The sequence below is a fragment of the Pimephales promelas genome, chromosome 1 (genome assembly GCF_988280905.1).
Source record: "Pimephales promelas chromosome 1, fPimPro1.hap1.1, whole genome shotgun sequence".
Classification (NCBI taxonomy): Eukaryota; Metazoa; Chordata; class Actinopteri; order Cypriniformes; family Leuciscidae; genus Pimephales; species Pimephales promelas.
The window spans coordinates 43,435,637-43,455,401 of record NC_142769.1 but is presented as its reverse complement, the minus strand read 5'-3'; the positions used below and the strand labels follow the sequence as shown (position 1 = coordinate 43,455,401).

Below are 19,765 nucleotides of genomic sequence, written 5' to 3'. Positions count from 1 at the left end.
TTTTTTGTCAGGTCTATGAATGTAACCTGGACGAAAAAAGAAGCTCCATTGCTCCAAGGATCCTCTGCCAGGGCTCCGCTGCCTCAGGCTCTTGGGCTTGGCCATCCTCTGGGCATACAATGCACTAGACGCACATGTGAGTTAAACATCCTTGAAAACATTTGACAAGCCTTGAGGGTCTCAGTGCTTCAACAAAGGACTCCGGCCCCCAGTAGTTTCTTTCCAGCATTCAGTCGGTTCACTTTGATTTGTTTTGATTGATTCTCCAGCTAACAGCAGCATTGGCGAGAGCTCTGTGTGGGAGAGCGTGAGAGGTTTTGGAGGTGAGTTCTGCTCGGAGAGAGGGCTTCTCCAGGCACAGCAGAAGATCAGGGAGCTCTCCATCACCATCCGCATGAAGGAGGAACTCATTAAAGAGCTGGTCAAAACAGGTTAGGTACTACATTAAAAGTCAATAACACACAAAGTTCACAAACACAGTTGGTTATGTCTGTGGGAAAGAAATCACATGTATATTAGATCTGTGTTTTAAAGTGACGCAGCATAATATACAGTACCTACTGCTGTATATATGCTGTTAATATGGTACAAACAACTAAAGGAAAACAGAAAATCACTCATTTCTTGAATGCTGCTGTTAAATGCTCTGGCGAGGTTCAGTTTGAGGTTTATGGGGAAAATAACAAATGGAGTGGATGGATTTTTTTTCACAATAGGCTGATTGTGTACACACACTGCAGACACATAAATATGTTCAAAAATAATATAAAAGTGAATTTTACATAATAGGTCATCTTTTAATTTACTGAATAATTACTAAGAAAAACTGTTTATTTAGTTGATGAAATGCAAGTATACAGTCTTTTTGAATTGTATATAAACTCACTTCAGTCCCAGAGTTTATTGTCTGCAATAATCGGGCTGGTGATGGCTCAGTGGATAAGACACATGCCTTCGAATCCACTGTGAGACACCAATGTGTTCCTGAGCAAGACACTTAACCCCAAGTTGCTCCAGAGGCGTGCGACCTCTGACATATATAGCAGTTGTAAGTCGCTTTGGATAAAAGTGTCAGCTAATTGAATAAAATGTTAATGTAAATAATCCAGAGGCCAATAGAAAAATCCTATCAGCTCTTCCAGGTTGGCCTACAAAAATAATGACATATCCGTCACGAAATACGTCATCCCAAACAATGTGTAATGACTAATGAATAAAATCATTAATAATGAATAATGAAAAAAGTATTAATAACCAATTCCACCATCTGTCTGTGCAGTCAGGAATCTTCATGAGTTGTACCACTTTACAGCACATTTCTTTGAAACAAAATGGCAGAGGTCACAGAGCTTAGCTGCAGCGGAAACATTCACGATACAAGCCCAAAGCGTGGGAGCATGTTATATTAAATGCTTTAAAAAAGCTCATTGAGTTTCATGTGCCCAGTATTTTGTGACAGATGCTTGTGCTGTTTAATGTGCCTGAGAGCTGCTTAAAGGATATTTTATGGTTATAGTCTTATCTGTAAATGTTCACTTGACGACACCCCAACTCAATATATCGAAGCATGTATGCGAACCGCTAGGTCACGACTCCCAACAGATGGCACATTTTAATGAGGCTTATGATTTGATATAGATATCCAAAAAGAAAACCTATTGAATTTTCTATAAAATGCATTGTTTGCATTAGAAAGTGGCACGACAGTAGCAGCTCAAAAAGGTCTGTGTTGATAAGATTTTTAAAAAAAATTTTGAGAGAAGTCTCTTATGTTCACCAAGGCTACATTTATTTGATAAAAAACTGAAACTGGCAGTGATATTGTGAAATATTACAATTTCTAATAACGTTTTTTAATATATTTACTATTTATATTGAGTTTCAAATGTCCATTTATTCAATGTACAGTAACTGAATCTTTTCAACATCATTACTCCAGTCTTCAGTGTCACATGATCCTTCAGAAATCATTCTAATATGCTGATTTGCTGCTAAAAGAACATTTCTTATTATTATCAATGTTGAGAACAGTTTTGCTGCTTAATATTTTTGTGGAAACTGTGATCCTAGGATTTTTTTGATGAATAGAAATATCAAAAGAACAGCATTTATTTGAAATTTTGTAACATTATGAATGTCACTTTTGTTCAGTTTAATGCATCCTTGTCTTCTAAAACATACAGACCCCAAACTTTTCTCATCGTCCATTGAGTTTATCATTATCAGTGTTGTGTAATAATGATCACGTCCTGTCTTTCTCTGTAGGTAAGGATGCCCAGGCCTTGAACAGGCAGTACAGTTGTAAGATCACTGAGCTGGAAGCCGAGGCGGAGCAGGCCCGTGCGGAGCTTACAGAGGCACAAAAGCAGCTGCAGGACCTGGAGGTTCAGGGTGGCCGTAATGGCGCTGACCGCTCTAAAGCTCAGGAGTGCAGGAGGAAAATCGCAGCTGCTCAGAGCAAAGTTCAGGTCTGTGTCTGGCAGCTTTGCCTTGCCGAAAGGCATCATTATGGAAATCTCTTTTGAGTGACGTTTCTCTATAAAGGTTTTAAGGTTGTCACAATATCAGAATTTATTGTATTTCTACCTCATGAACTGAAACAATCATAAAATGAGAAGCAAAGACACAAATTACAAAATATAGAAAAATTATATAAATGTTTTTTTTAGGTATTAAACAGTATTAAAGTCACACTATGTAAGATTTTTGGATCAAAATATTCAAAAACCACTAGATCAATGTTATATATTTTGTTGATTTATGTACCTACATTATCCCACATAGAAAAATAAGCAGTTTTAACCAGGGCACGGACCATGTCCGTGTGTTGCCTATCAATGACACCCTCAATTTCCGTTTATATTTTGTAGAAACCATGGAAACACCAGAGATGCTTTAATATATTATGTGTTTTATTAGACAGGTGATCAACTGTTTGGATATATTCATTGACTGAAAACCAGAAGCAGACAGAGTACACAGCTTTATTACTTGAGTAACATTTAGCAAGGGGTATTTGTACTTTTACTCAAGTACAAGTAAAAGTACAATTGTCAGATGTCTACTTAAGAAAAAGGGCTGAAGTGCTTGTTTTTAAAAGTACTTGAGTATCAAAAGTACATTTTCTAAATATTGCATTACTGCCACAGTGCTTACATTTTATGGAAACGTCCTACATGGAGTTATGAAAAATGTTAATGGTAATACCTTGGAGAATGTAAAAGGAATTGAAAATTAAAATTAATTTATTTTTCTCTTTTTACCCTGTGCTTTATTTAACATTTAAGAAAATTAAAATAGTCTGGTGAGATAGGGCCAAGGGTTGGCACATTCCCGGGATGGACCTGCTGTGTCTTCATCCATTGTTTCGTCTCTTATCTAAATCTGATCATGGAGTTGACTTTGGCGGAAAGCTGATTGCTGATAGGCTGTCCCAATCAGGGGCGTTTGCACAATCCAATCACGTTTGAGAGGGATACAGCAAAATGAGGGTTTCCGAGATTTTATTTTTTATTTATTTTTTTTTAGAACTAGTAACAGGTACTCACAATTATGGATAGAAATGTAGTGGAGTAAAAAGTACAATATTTGCCTCTCAAATATACTTTGAGTCATGAGTACTCCCCAAAAATGAGACTTGAGTAAAGTACTGATCCCTCAAAATTGTGCTTAAAGGACAACTCCGGCACAAAATGAACCTTTGGTCTAATTTTTATTTATAAAATTATTTGAAAAGATATTTGATATTTGGTCTAATATCTGAGATTTGTTTTTATGATTGCCGAATGTAAATAGTTTTATCTCTAAAAACAGTTTAGCCTATAACGCTAGAATAATGCTAGTATATAGGGCATAGAGTAATGACAAATAAAAATCGCTTGTTATTACCACTAACAAGGCTCAAAATAACCCCACACAAATATTGTAGCATAATAAGGGTCCCTACATTCAAACCGAAGCATTGAGAACTTTGTCAGTGTCCAAACAGTTTAATAAGAAGATATTTTATACACGCAGTCAACTTCGCGAATACAGGAAGAAGCCATCTTTGAAAAATAGACTCTACCAGTCGATCTACGAACACCGATCCATGTGCGCTGGTGAGATGTGAATAAGGTGATAAGGTGAGCGCGAACAGTAGGCTACGTGTACATATTGAAGAGAAGAAAAGGGTTCGTGTTTGTGTTTCTTCTGGAAACAACGGACCATATGAGATTCTGCACAGTTCAGCGCACTTGGATCGGCGTTCGTAGATCAACTGGTAGAGACTATTTTTCAAAGATGGCTTCTTCCTGTATTCGCGAAGTTGACTGTGTGTATAAAATATCTTCTTATTAAACTGTTTGGACACTGACAAAGTTCTCAATGCTTCGGTTTGAATGTAGGGACCCTTATTATGGTATCGTGTTCGTGTGGGGCTGTTTTGAGCCTTGTTAGTGGTAATAGCAAGCGATTTTTATTTGTCATTACTCTATGCCCTATCTACTAGCATTATACTAGCGTTATAGGCTAAACTGTTTTTAGAGATAAAACTATTTACATTCAGCAATCATGAAAACAAATCTCAGATAACGGTTTAATAGGTAACAATGTGTAATTAAACCAAAGGTTCATTTTGCGCCGGAGTTGTCCTTTAAGTACCGTACTCAAGTGGCTCTGCTGAAAACTAATAATTGTTATACAGCTCAATACAGTTATTCTTTTTGTTTAAATCTCGTTTTCCTGATTAACCTCGAGTATAATATTCACCATGCCTAATATCGATCTAGCTCACTGCAGTGTGCAACAAGTGTCTCATACCGTAGCCGCAGAGCGAACGCACAGAGTGGCTTTATGACAACTTTCAACACACGCAAATGTATCCAATATGATAAAACAGCTGTGTGCTACCCAACATACGCATGACTGGAAGAAACGGAAGCGGCATCTGCAGCATAATAAAAGCTCCACTGCTCTCGAACCATGTGTCGCACTTGTCTCTTATTAGTAATCCCTCCAACGGCCTGCTAATAAATCTTGAATACATTTCCGGTTATCCATGAATATTGGCTGTAGAAGTGAAGACAACAACTCTCATGATCATCAAGCTACGCCTTTGTTTTGAATAAACAACCTTTAATGGTGAAAAATTACATGGAGTGCCTTAAAGTATTACGTTCAGAACATTTGTAAATTGAAACCAAATACAAAATATAGTGACAAAAGGACTGTCATAGTTTATTGAAAGAGCACCATTCAGGTTCAGTTATCATATTTGAAGAACCTTCGGCCAACAACCTTCAGTTCATCATTCTGTATATTCTGGTATTACAAATTCAATGCAAAACTCGATTCTTTCTGTCAATGTAAATATAGCCCTGCACTTGTGCTGTGCCTTCAGGTGTTGAAGCAGAAGCAGCGGGACACTGCGCAGCTGGCCTCCCTGTCTGCACAGAGCGAGCGCCGTGTGCAGGAGCTGGAGAGGAACGTACACAACATGAAGCAGCAGCAGGACCTTCTGCAGCGCCGCCTGCGAGAGGAGAGCCAGCAGAAGAGACGGCTGGAGAGCGAGATGCAGAAAGGAAAGCACAGAGTCAAGGTGAGCCGATTCGCTGTGTGATCGACCTCAGTGTTGCGTTCGGTCTATTATCGGCGCAGGTGGGGAACAGAGCCTGGGAGAAATCCAGAGCACAGATGTAATTGAAAGTGAAGTGTGTAATTTATGCTTCACGAGCAGTGGAATTGCAGAAATAATTATTTTTTAGATAGAGACTGTGGTTTTACTTCATAAAATATAAAATGGACTACCGTTTAAAACTGTGAGGATCAGTAAGATATTTTCTGATAGAGAGAAATTAAGTGACTGACTTTAGAAGTGACGGTAAAAAAAATATATATTTTTTTAAATAAATGCTGTTGTTTTAAACTATTCATCAAAGAATCTTGAAAAATTTATTTCAGTTACGTTAGCAGCAAATCAGCCTTTTTAGAATGATTTTTTTGGGGATCACGTGACACTAAAGACTGTAGTAATGCTGCTGAACATTCAGCTTTGCATCACATGAGTAAATAACATTTTAAAATAGATTAAAATTGTAATGATATTTCACAATATTACTGTTTCATTGTATTTTTATCAAATGGATGCAGCCTTGGTGAAACTTCTTTGGAGACATGAACAAAAAAACCTAACTTTCAAATGGTCGTGTATAAAACAAACACAAATTTTCTTCATAAAATATAAAAAAAATATGCTATTTTTCTGTCTTCACTTCAGATCAGGCCTTTCTTTGCGCGTTGCCGCTGGTGTTGCAGAAATTACACATTTAATGGGTTTTTTTTGCAGTGTGTTCATCGCAGGTTTTTTTTCTCCCACACCAGTTCTGCTTTGTAAGGGCCAGCATTAGTCATTTTTGTTTCTGTATTCTGAACAATACTAATCTTCAGAGAAACCTCAGCCTCCCACTTATTCTTGTTTTTCAATAGTGAATGATTAACCAAAGAGTGTCTTTCTCTTTCTCAAAGGAGCTGGAGATAAAGAACGAACAGCAGCAGAAAATTCTGAGGATTAAGACGGAGGAAATCGCTGCCTTCCAGCGACAGAGGAGAAGTGGAAGTAACGGCTCGGTCGTATCACTAGAGGAACAGCAGGTGGGTTCAGACAGAAAAACCAAATCATGCTCTTTTCATCAAACCCTTCCCACAGCTATTACCTAGCAATAAAATATTATTTTTAGATCTGTTTACTCAGACATGGTGTTTAATAGTTTGACTGACGTTCCAAAGACTTTTATTATTGTTTCTTTGTGGCTGAGGGTACATTTCAGTAGCTTGTTTCAACAGTTCATTTTGTTGCCCACATCCCTCTTAGCCTGATATTGATACAGGTTTTGTATGTTATATACCCTGAAGCAACGCATTTGCTTTTTCTAAGGTCATGGTTGTGGGTTTGATTTCTAGGGAATTAACATATAGTTAAAATGTATACCTTGAATGCAGTTCCACTTTGAATAACAGCATCTGATGAGTAAACCCTTGGACCCTAAAAAATATATGTCCCTATCAATTGAATGACCAATATAACCACCTTTAATGGTTTAAAAGTATATTTGAAAATATACAGAATAATATATTGTGGTAATATAATAGAATATATTGAATAATACATATTAAAAAATATGTAACAGTATATTTACTAATATATCATAATAATGTATTATACATAATTTTATATTCAGTAATACACTTCATAATATATAGATGTGTGTGTGTGTGTGTACATATATATATATATATATATATATATATATATATATATATATATATATAATTATGTATAATACATTATTTTATTTACATTATTTTATAATACATTATTTTTTATATTTATTTAATACAGATATATTTACTTATGCAGCATATGTAGAGAAATATAAAATTATATATATATATATATATATATATATATATATATATATTAATCATTTACATTATAAATATTTCATCATATTGACCTAGTTAACTAAAGCACAAGCACATCTGCTTGTACTTAAGTATTTGGCCAAGAAGAGACAATCACAGTGCTGAGGAGTGCATAGCCATTACTTTTAAAATATAGTAATTATTGTCTTCATGGTGTTTGGCCAATCATCAACCTAACATCGGGCTCTTCTCTTCAGCACAATAGTAACCCCAAAATCTCAGACATACCAGAAAACCTTTTAAATTACAAAATAATAGAACATTAAACACTAACAAATCTCCCCCATAAAAAAAATATTGAGGAAAACATTAAATAACACTTCATTTCCTTTAACAGTCTGAAGCAAAGCATGCAGGGAACTAGAAATCTGTTGTAAATACAGTGCATATTTTGCAGTATATTGAAAAATGTAAATATAAGCACTAGTTTTTCATATTTGGAAATGCATTATGTAATATATTGCATTATATTTTCCAGTATATTACCATAAATGTTGGTTTTGTAAGGGAATGCAAAATGTATTTTATCATGTGACGTTTCAGAAGCAGTTTAATATATAAATAATTACATTCAAAATACCTGCGTTTGAGCAGAAGATAGAGGAGCAGAAACGCTGGCTTGATGAGGAAATGGAGAAGGTTCTGGGTCAACGGCGTGGCCTTGATGACCTGGAAGGAGAGCTGACCAAGAGAGAGGAGATCTTAGCCAAAAAAGAGGCCTTGCTCTTGGAACGCAGTGGCTTGGAATCCAAAAAGCTTCGCTCTAGTCAGGTCTGTGTAAACTTTGTGGCTTTGCTTCGTCCCATCATCCACCCCTTTATGAGTCTTTAAAAGGTGGTATGGTCTGTTTTCTCTGCAGGCTCTCAGTAAAGACCTGCTGACCTTGTCGAGCCGAATCGAGTCTCTGGAACGAGAGCTCACTGAGAGGAACGGTCTTCTGCGTAGTAGCAGTGCTCAGGACTCTCAGCAGATCAGACAGGAGATCTCCAACCTCCGGCAGGAGAAGGACCAGCTCTTCAAACAGAGGGTGGAGCTGGACGACAAACTGAGACAGGGCAACCTGCTCTCTCCTGAGGTGGAATCACTTTGATTTTCAGAATTGTAGAAGTACTTCCTAATAAAGTTTGAATGCATTAGAATTTTGAAATTCCCATCCAGACTTCTTTGCATCATTTTATAATTTACATTTTAATTCTGAGGCCAGTTCACACAGAACATGTTTCAGCATCTCATTTGCATGCTTCAGAATTTTAGAATTATTAAAGTTTACAACGTTAGAATTCAGTGGCCAGTTCACACAGAACATGATTCTGCATCTCATTTGCATGCTTCAGAATTTTAGACTTATTAAAGTTAACAACGTTAGAATTCAGTGGCCAGTTCACACAGAACATGATTCTGCATCTCATTTGCATGCTTCAGAATTTTAGACTTATTAAAGTTAACAACATAATAATTTTGAGGCCAGTTCACACAGATAATGTTTCTGCATCTCGTTTGCATGCTTCAGAATTTTAGATTTATTGAAGTTTACAACATTATAATTCTGAGGCCAGTTCACACAGAATATGTTTCTGCATCTCATTTGCATGCTTCAGAATTTTAGAATTATTAAAGTTTACAACGTTAGAATTCAGTGGCCAGTTCACACAGAATATGCTTCTGCATCTCATTTGCATGCTTCAGAATTTAGAATTATTAAAGTTTAGAAAATTATAATTCTAATCCCAGTTCACACAAAATATTTTTCTGCATCTCATTTGTATGCTTCAGAATTTTAGAATTATTAAAGTTTACAACATTAGAAATCTGAGGCCAGTTCACACAGAACATATTTCTGCGTCTCATTTGCATGCTTCAAAATTTTAGAATTATTAAATTTGTAGAGTTAGGATGTCCTAGCTAACTTAAGGCTGGAATACACTAGAATTAACTTTTAATACGCTAAACTTTTCCCCATATTTTTGCCCCAATTTGCTGTCTGGAAGAGTCAACACTAGCCAATCTGCAGAATTTCGGTAGTCACAATTCACATTTTCATTAAAATCATGTATTGTGTGATGTGCGCACACTTTTTTAGCTTTACACTATGATTCCATCCAATCGAAGGATATGAAACAAGTTTGATATTTTACACAGATCTTAAAAAATATTGTTTGTTTTGTCATGCGTCTCCTAACAACAAGCTTTATGTTTCTGCGTGAGTTTGTTGTGTTTGGAATGACTTGAAAATCTAGTAATGTGTGATCCTCAGTGGTTTAGTGTATGATGTTTTTCTCTGTAAATATATTTACAGTCAGCAAGAGTATGATGCCTCAGATTTTAAAAGTTGTGTAGTGTATTCGTGCTGCAAACGTTTAGAAAATTCTAAAAATTTGACTTTTGGAATTAGAAAATCCTAGCCAAATTTATTTTGAAGTCAAACTTGGAATTCTTAAAGTTTGAAGAATTCTAAAAAAATGTTACATCAGGAATTAGACTATCCTAGCCACATTTATGCTTTGGAATTTTAGAATTCTTAAACTCTTAAAACTTTATATATATATATATATATATAATACAATTTTAACTTCTGGAATTAAAATATCCATCCTAATGTATGCTTTAGAATTTTGAAGTCAAACTCAGAATCCTTAAAAGTTTTAAAAATTCTAAACTTTCAACTTCTGAAATTTAATTTTAGAATTCTTAAACTTTTAGAATTCTTACAAGTTTTAAGAATTCTAAAATTTCAACTTCTGAAATTAAAATGTCCTAGCCAAATGTATGCTTATCAGAATTCTTAAACTTTTAGAATTATTTTAAGAATTCTAAAATGTCAACTTCTGAAATGATAAAGTCCTAGCCAAATTTATGCTTTAGAATTTTAGAATTCTGCAACTTTTGGCATGAAAACTTCCAAACCAACCTTGTTTGCATGTGTGCAAATTCCATTTATTAAAGCTGACCTGTCCTCTGTTAAACATCAGGAAGAGCGAACACTGTTCCAGTTGGACGAGGCCATTGAGGCTCTGGATGCTGCTATCGAGTACAAAAACGAGGCGATCACCCAGAGGCAGAGGCAGTTGCGGGCGTCAGGGAGTATGCTAACCCAGTGGGAGATGAACCTGATGGCCAAACTCTCCAACCTCTCCGGCTCGGAAACTAAAGCTCTGCTTTGTAAATACTTTGATAAGGTCAGACGGCATCCGAGTTTCCTCAGATTAATCTCATTAACCTTCTTCGTGAAGTTTTAGGCTGACACTTAAGTGTAGTTGTTTGTGGTGGTGAGTTATATCCGAAGAGGTGTGATCTATTATCGTTTCAGTTGGCAGACCAGCACCAGTTCTTTGTCAAACAATAACAACACTTTATCAGTCTCTATCACAGCCATACATTAGCTTCTGTGGTCACATTTACCGTTTTGGCAAATGTAGACACGTTTTCTCACATTATTTTTATATTCATGCTTCCTTTTAATACAACTTATTAGTTTAGCTGTTTCACATTTTAACACATCAGGGAAAGGTGAAGACTTGTGTTGTGTGATTTTTGGAACAGCATGCATTGTGAAAGTGCTTTGCAAGTAAATTGAAATATTTGTTTATCAGCTTGACCGGCCACTTTTTAGCAAAGCAATTGTATGATATAATGCTTGGCAGTGGTGGAGGAAGTACTGAATCTCAGTACTTAAGTAAAAAATAACCAGATAAATATTTACTTTAGTAAAAGTAGAAGTAACACAATGACAACCATAGTAAAAAGTACCTGATTTTAAATGTACTTTAAGTATTAAAAGTAAAAGTACTTGCATAATTTATTTTCTTAAGGTCTATTTTCTAATGATTAATAAAACATTTAATTCTAACTCATTCAACCTAATACTCCTATAATGATGTTCAATAATGATGGAAAAAAAATGTCACCATTTCTGAAACAAGCTTGCAATTAGGCAATATACACATCATGTTAATAACTATGGCAGTAAACGTGATTAATTTATGGTGTAATTCTGAACCTCTTGGCTTGCCATAATCCTAACCAAACGTATATTACACACGGTGTGTTTCCTATGCATGTAAAAACTAATTTTCGCATATAAATTGCACTTTGAACGCACTGCGTGCGAGACGCATTTAGTGTGACCGGGTTGATATATTTAGAGCCTCCATTTTTGCACTCAGGTCTAAGTCCCATGGCCCTCTATCAGAATCCAGAGTTTCAACAAGATCAGAGAAACTCTAAATTTCGACCCCAAAAAAAACGACAGTGTTACCCCTGTAGTTTTTTTTTTGTGCGAAAAAAATAAGTTTCTCCAATCTTCTTGAAACTCTGGATTCTGATAGAGGGCCATGGGACTTAGACCTGAGTGCAAAAATAGAGGCTCTAGACCCTTCCAGAGCTGAGATATTGAGATATTTATAATGGCATAAATGCTACGTGGTATCTCAATATCTCAGCTCTGGAAGGGTCTAGAGCCTCCATTTTTGCACTCAGGTCTAAGTCCCATGGCCCTCTATCAGAATCCAGAGTTTTAAGAAGATCAGAGAAACTCAAAATTTCGACCAATCTTCTTGAAACTCTGGATTCTGATAGAGGGCCATGGGACTTAGACCTGAGTGCACAAATGGAGGCTCTATGGCAACCAAACGTCACTGGTGAGACAAACGTGCAACGGATGGACGGTCAGATTACGTTTTGGCAGGGGGAAAAACATAAGAAAATGTAATGAAAATGTAACAGAAGTTGTAGAAATTGAAGTGGAGTAGAAAGTATAATAATTGCTGCAAAATGTAACGAAGTAAAAGTAAAAAGTATGCGCTATTTATTCTACTTAAGTAAAGTAAAGATACGTGAAAAATGTACTTAAGTAAAGTAAAAAAGTATTTGTACTTCGTTACATTCCACCACTGATGCTTGGTGTGTGTTGAAAAGGTTGTGTGTCTTCGAGAGGAAGAACGGAGGCTGCAGCTGGCTCTAGCTGAGCTGGAGTTGAGAGTCGAGGAGCAGCAGAATTTGGTTGTGTGGTTGGAAGCAGCTCTGGAAAGACAGCAGCTCGAGGCGGATCGCAGACTCACCCAGCAGCAGAAAGAACACGAGAGAAACATCCAGCTTCTGCTGCAGCAGTGCCGAGGTTTGAGTCTTCATCCACATAAGCACAGACTCTAGAACATTCACTAGATTTATCCGTTTTATGCTCTATTATCCATGGTTGCAGAACATAGCCACTGCTAATGTGTAATGCAAAACATCACTGGAGAATGTATCTCTGGTTTGTTCATAGCAGCTATATTTCTGAACTGGAAATACTATCCACGGATTTGCATTGAGCAAATAAAGTGAAAGCATTGACGATTTATTGTGTTTCCAGAGCAAATGGATGAGGGTCTGGCTGGTAGACAGCGGCAGTATGAGTGCTTGATCCACAACCTCAGCAAAGAGCTGAACTTCTGCAAAATAGCAAATCAGGAGCTGAACATCAAACTGAGGGAAATGTGTGGCCATGTGAGTTTTGCTGGAGAACAAAGCAAAGGTGAGAACTGATCGAAAATACTTTAAATATTTTAGTCAACATTTTATTTTTCATGTTCTTGAGTCGTTTTTTTTTTTTAGTTTCCTCCCCTCGCCTTTTTTTTATCATGCAAGTAACAAAATTAGAAAATAAAATTAAAATTTAAAATTGGTCACTAATTAGTGCTGTGAAATCAATTAATCTCGATTAATCGCATCCAACATAAAAGCCTTTGTTTATGTGTGTGTGTGTGTGTGTGTATATATATATATATATATATGCATACACTCTCACACACAGACATATACATATATATATTATAAATATAATAACATGTATAGAGACACACACAGTATATTATGTAAACAAAGACTTATGTTAGCTGCGATTAGCCCTCAATTGGGTCATGGGGTCTATATGACCCCAATCGACTTTTGCTTAATAAAAAAAAGGTTCCCTTCATCTCAGTGGAATAAGATTTTGTGACTTTTCATACATTATCTATCTATACACACAAAAAACTGGGCTTGATTCGGTTGTTCTGAAGGTATGTAAAAAAATAAATATTTACTCTTCTGGTCTTCGGGGTCAATATGACCCCACATTGAAATAAATGGGAAATGTGAAAAAAAAACTAAATATATTTTCTTCATGTGTCCAAAAAAAAAAAAAATCCAGCATAAATCTGAAACTTTTTCCACAGAAATGAAGGCCTAGTACTAGAGTATAAATGCAATGTATCATAAAAAAAATAAATAAATAATTCAAATGTAAGCTAATGGTGTAGTTGAGGAATTGTGTGGTATATGGATACAAAAGTACTTTATATCTCCAAAAACACAGCATTAATGAATAGATGTGAAGAAAACAAAAAAAAGATATATTATTTGTATGATTAAAAATGTATATGTTTTATACAATTAATCAATTGTTGGGGTCGTATAGACGTGTAAACAGGAAACGAAGACCATCTGAAAGTTAATAGATTTGACAGCACTACTAAGAAGAAGGAAACATGTTAAAGGTGTTAAAGGAAACATGAATCTTAAAACATATTTCTAAAAACTTGTTCTTTTTTAAAGTGCCCCTATTATGCTATTTTTTTTAAAGTCTCCTAATGTTGTTGTGGAGTCTCCTACAACAGGTTTACATGCATCAAAGCTCAAAACACTGTTTCATTTCCTCAGATTCAGAATATATATTTGCACATCACCACGTTTTTCATTGATTCTCAGAGAATCAATCTCTCGAAACCCTCCTTTCCGTGAGCTGCTCTGCTCTGATTAGCCAGACATCCCAGTCTGTTTTGATTAGTCAACTGCTTACAGCGCATGTCTGAAAAAAAAAAAAAAAAAACCAGCAGCAAGCAAGCGTATTGTGAATCACGTTAAAACAGTAGTCAGTAAAATGAAGGGTAACACTTTATTTCGATAGTCCACTTTAGACATTCTACTAACTATAAGTAACTTTTCAACTACATATCAACTAACTGTCATTAGAGTATTAGTAGACTGTCAACCTAATATCTGCTAACACTTTTTATATTGTTGGTCCTCCAACAGACATTCAACTTACTATAAGTAACTTGGCGACTACAAGTAAACTTATTCTCCTAACCCAAAGCCTAACACCTAACCATAACCTAACAGTCTACTGACAGTCTACTATAATATACTAATACTCTAATGAGAGTTAGTCGACACGTAGTTGAAAATTTACTTATAATTAGTAGAACGTCTAAAGTGACTATCGAAATAAAGTGTAACCAAATGAAGGGAAAAAAGCAAAAGTTTGGGATCATACTGCTGTGAATTTTAACCACTGATTCTTTACAGCTTGATCCTTTGTAAGTGAAAATAAACCGTATTTACTCTCACAGCAGAGAGCACAGCATCTTGACCACATGATATCCTCACGAACGAGCTACAGCAAGATGTCTTGTCCACGCAGAATGTAGGTGGGCATTATGCAAATGTAGTAAGTTGTGATGTATGAACTTCACGAAAATAGATTCGAAATCCAAATGAGCTAGTTAGAGTCAACTCTTTCTTTTGAGATAAAATAACTTTATTTATGATGCACTTTCAACTTTACAGACTGTTTACATTCACATACAGCTACATTACACACTGCATAAAAGATTTTTTTTTTAAATCCATAATAGGGGCACTTTAAATCTTGTTGTTCTGGCCTATCGCTGTCTTTTTTTCAATAAAACAAAAACAATTTTTTTTCTTCTATTTATTCTATCAAAGCTCAAACATTTTCATAATCACTTAGTTTTTTATCCATATGATTTGTACGATTATATTCAAGTCTTATGAAGTCGGTGTGCATGAACAGATATACATTTAAGATGTTACCCACTGCCAGATCTCATTTGTGCTTGTGTTTAGTTATAAAATGGTGCCTTAGACAAACAAACATGCCTGGTTTGCTTGTTTCTGACACTCCTTGGTCATGTTGTGATGCATTGCAATGCATTTGGAAACGGCACTGCAAATCTTTGTGCCATAGAATAAAGAATGTAATATAAGGCTGGAACCACATTTTTAATTTTCAGAATTTTTCCTTTTTTTTTTACCATCTGTTTCGTTTTTTTTTTACTACACCTTTCCTCAGGTCCAAATTGTGACAGTCGGCTTTCATGTGGCATCCAAGGCAGAGTTACTGAAGATGGAAGTCTGAAGTCTGAGTCAGAAAAAGTTCAGAAGTCAAGAGAAGAGATGCGGGAGCTGGTTCATGCCCCTCTTCCTCCGACATGGAGGCGCTCTTCTCTCCCCACGGAGGATCAGTACAGCATGGAGGAGCTCAGGCAGAGAGCGGCTTGTGAACTGCCAAATAACAGAATAATTCAGCCTGGTATGAATTCCACACAGTGGAGTGGGACAGCCTCCCTGCCCCTCACAAGACCACGGAGAGAATCGAGGAGATCGAGCCTTAACACGGGACCACTGAATTCCAATTCAACAATAATTGATGTTCGGAAAAATCCAGTGTAGTAAAGAACTTTGTACAGTTTATATCTTTTAGTATCGTTCCATTTTTTTTTTTTAGAATACCGAATCTCATTTTCATTTAAAAAAATCGGATTGTTTACTTGTACTTTGTTAGTCATCAGTCATCTTTGAAATGTACTTGCTGATGCATTTGGTCACATTTCGAGCACTTTTTAGGGAACTGTTGCAGGTTTCATGGGACACTCATGGACAACATTTTTGTGAATGTTTTGAATTTTTTTCATAAATGGTGAAATAAAAACAGTTACATTGACAGACAAAAAAAAACATCTTTAATCAGACCACATTTCATTTGAGATGTAAAATAAATAATAAATCATAACGAAGCAGCAAGACTCTTAACACATCGCGCTTGCAAGTGAATTTGGAAAAGTTGAAACGAGCAACTCAGCACTGGCCCGTGTGATTTTGTCCAAATGATAGAGCTGATACATGTGTATATACTGTAAATTTAATTACATATTTTAAATGTGTTAAATCAGTTAGAGCGGTGTAAAACTTAACGCCGTAAGCAGAGAAGTAGTGGTGGAGGAAGTACTGAATCTCAGTAATTCCGTAAAAGTACAAATAATAAATATTTACTTTAGTAAAAGTAGAAGTAACACAATGACAACCATACTTAAGTAAAAAGTACCTGATTTTAAATGTACTTTAAGTATTAAAAGTAAAAGTACTTGCATAATTTATTTTCTTAATGTCTATTATCTAATGATTAATAAAACATTTAATTCCAACTCATTCAACCTAATACTCCTATAATGATGTTCAATAATGATGGAAAAAAATAATAATTGTCACCATTTCTGAAACAAGCTTGCAATTAAGCAATGTACACATCATGCTTATCCTTACTATATGTTAATAACTATGGCTGTAAACGCGATTAATTTATGGTGTAATTCTGAACCTCTTGGCTTGCCATAATCCTAACCAAACGTATATTACACACGGTGTGTTTCCTATGCATGTAAAAACTAATTTTCGCGTATATAACTGCACTATGAACGCACTGCGTGCGAGACGCATTTAGTGCGACCAGGTTGATATATCTAGAGCCTCCATTTTTGCACTCAGGTCTAAGTCCCATGGCCCTCTATCAGAATCCAGAGTTTCAAGAAGATCAGAGAAAGTCAAAATTTCGACCCCCCCCCAAAAAAACGACAGTGTTACCCCTTTCGTTTTTGTTTTTTTTTGTGCGAAAAAATAAGTTTCTCCAATCTTCTTGAAACTCTGGATTCTGATAGAGGGCCATGGGACTTAGACCTGAGTGCAAAAATGGAGGCTCTAGACCCTTCCAGAGCTGAGATATTGAGATATTTATAATGGCATAAATGCTACGTGGTATCTCAATATCTCAGCTCTGGAAGGGTCTAAAGCCTCCAATTTTGCACTCAGGTCTAAGTCCAATGGCCCTCTATCAGAATCCAGAGTTTTGAGAAGATTGGGGAAACTTAATTTTTCGCAAAAAAAAAAAAACACTGTCGTTTTTTTTTTTCTGGTCGAAATTTTGAGTTTCGATATCTCAGCTCTGGAAGGGTCTAGAGCCTCCATTGTTGAACTCAGGTCCAAGTCTCATGGCCCTCTATCAGAATCCAGAGTTTTGAGAAGATTGGGGATACTTAATTTTTCGCTACCCAAAAAAAAACGTAAGGGGTAACACTTTTTTTTTTCTGGTCAAAATTTTGAGTTTTGATATCTCAGCTCTGGAAGGGTCTAGAGCCTCCATTGTTGCACTCAGGTCTAAGTCTCATGGCCCTCTATCAGAATCCAGAGCTTTGAGAAGATTGGGGATACTTAATTTTTCGCCCCCAAAAAAAACTTAAGGAGTAACACTGTCGTTTTTTTTCTGGTCGAAATTTTTTGAGTTTCGATATCTCAGCTCTGGAAGGGTCTAAAGCCTCCATTTTTGCACTCAGGTCTAAGTCGCATGGCCCTCTATCAGAATCCAGAGTTTTGAGAAGATTGGGGAAACTTAATTTTTCGCCCAAAAAAAAAAAAAACTGTAAGGATTAACACTGTCGGTTTTTTTTTCTGGTCGAAATTTTGAGTTTTGATATCTCAGCTCTGGAAGGGTCTAGAGCCTCCATTTTTGCACTCAGGTCTAAGTCGCATGGCCCTCTATCAGAATCCAGAGTTTTGAGAAGATTGGGGAAACTTAATTTTTCGCCCAAAAAAAAAAAAAACTGTAAGGATTAACACTGTCGGTTTTTTTTCTGGTCGAAATTTTGAGTTTTGAAATCTCAGCTCTGGAAGGGTCTAAAGCCTCCATTTTTGCACTCAGGTCTAAGTCTAATGGCCCTCTATCAGAATCCAGAGTTTTGAGAAGATTGGGGAAACTTAATTTTTCGACCCCAAAAAAAAAACGACAGTGGTACCCCTTTCGTTTTTTTTTCAGGTCGAAATTTTGAGTTTCGATATCTCAGCTCTGGAAGGGTCTAAAGCCTCCATTTTTGCACTCAGGTCTAAGTCGCATGGCCCTCTATCAGAATCCAGAGTTTTGAGAAGATTGGGGAAACTTAATTTTTCGCCCAAAAAAAAAAAAAACTGTAAGGATTAACACTGTCGGTTTTTTTTTTCTGGTCGAAATTTTGAGTTTTGATATCTCAGCTCTGGAAGGGTCTAAAGCCTCCATTTTTGCACTCAGGTCTAAGTCTAATGGCCCTCTATCAGAATCCAGAGTTTTGAGAAGATTGGGGAAACTTAATTTTTCACCCCCCAAAAAAAAACGTAACGGGTAACACTGTCGTTTTTTTTTGTGGTCGAAATTTTGAGTTTCGATATCTCAGCTCTGGAAGGGTCTAGAGCCTCCTTTGTTGCACTCAGGTCCAAGTCTCATGGCCATCTACCAGAATCCAGAATTTTGAGAAGATTGGGGATACTTAATTTTTCGCCCAAAAAACAAAAAAACGTAAGGGGTAACACTGTCGGTTTTTTTTTCTCGTCGAAATTTTGAGTTTCGATATCTCAGCTCTGGAAGGGTCTAAAGCCTCCATTTTTGCACTCAGGTCTAAGTCGCATGGCCATCTATGAGAATCCAGAATTTGGAGAAGATTGGGGATACTTAATTTTTCACCCCCCCCCCCCCCCCAAAAAAAAACGTAAGGGGTAACACTGTCGTTTTTTTTTTTCTGGTCGAAATTTTGAGTTTCAATATCTCAGCTCTGGAAGGGTCTAATGCCTCCATTGTTGCACTCAGGTCTAAGTCTCATGGCCCTCTATCAGAATCCAGAGTTTTGAGAAGATTGGGGATACTTAATTTTTCACCCAAAAAAAAAACGTAAGGGGTAACACTGTCGTTTTTTTTCTGGTCGAAATTTTGAGTTTCGATATCTCAGCTCTGGAAGGGTCTAGAGCCTCCATTGTTGCACTCAGGTCTAAGTCTCATGGCCCTCTATCAGAATCCAGAGTTTTGAGAAGATTGGGGAAACTTATCCCCCCCCCCCCCCCAAAAAAAAAAACCGTAAGGGGTAACACTGTCGTTTTTTTTTTCTGGTTGAATATTTGAGTTTCAATATCTCAGCTTTGGAAGGGTCTAGAGCATCCATTGTTGCACTCAGGTCTAAGTCTCATGGCCCTCTATCAGAATCCAGAGTTTTGAGAAGATTGGGGAAACTTAATTTTTCGCCCAAAAAAAAAAAACTGAGGATTAACACTGTCGGTTTTTTTTTCTGGTCGAAATTTTGAGTTTCGATATCTCAGCTCTGGAAGGGTCTAAAGCCTCCATTTTTGCACTCAGGTCTAAGTCTAATGGCCCTCTATCAGAATCCAGAGTTTTGAGAAGATTGGGGAAACT

The 19,765-nt window shown here is 36.3% G+C and overlaps 1 protein-coding gene across 3 annotated transcripts in view; it reads left to right on the top strand.

Annotated features, from left to right (window-relative positions):
• Positions 1–16,294, top strand: part of kif7 (kinesin family member 7) — a 28,139-nt gene extending 11,845 nt beyond the window's left edge. For all 3 annotated transcript variants that reach the window (XM_089129871.1, XM_089129870.1, XM_089129877.1), the window contains exons 9-19: positions 12–136; positions 270–431; positions 2,266–2,468; positions 5,381–5,578; positions 6,505–6,630; positions 8,056–8,232; positions 8,321–8,536; positions 10,431–10,637; positions 12,376–12,574; positions 12,812–12,973; positions 15,575–16,294. In XM_089129871.1, the coding sequence (XP_088985997.1) occupies positions 12–136; positions 270–431; positions 2,266–2,468; positions 5,381–5,578; positions 6,505–6,630; positions 8,056–8,232; positions 8,321–8,536; positions 10,431–10,637; positions 12,376–12,574; positions 12,812–12,973; positions 15,575–15,954 (2,155 nt within the window). In that variant the 3' untranslated portion in view covers positions 15,955–16,294. The remainder of the gene's footprint in view (positions 1–11; positions 137–269; positions 432–2,265; positions 2,469–5,380; positions 5,579–6,504; positions 6,631–8,055; positions 8,233–8,320; positions 8,537–10,430; positions 10,638–12,375; positions 12,575–12,811; positions 12,974–15,574) is intronic.
• Positions 16,295–19,765: the final 3,471 nt, after the last annotated feature.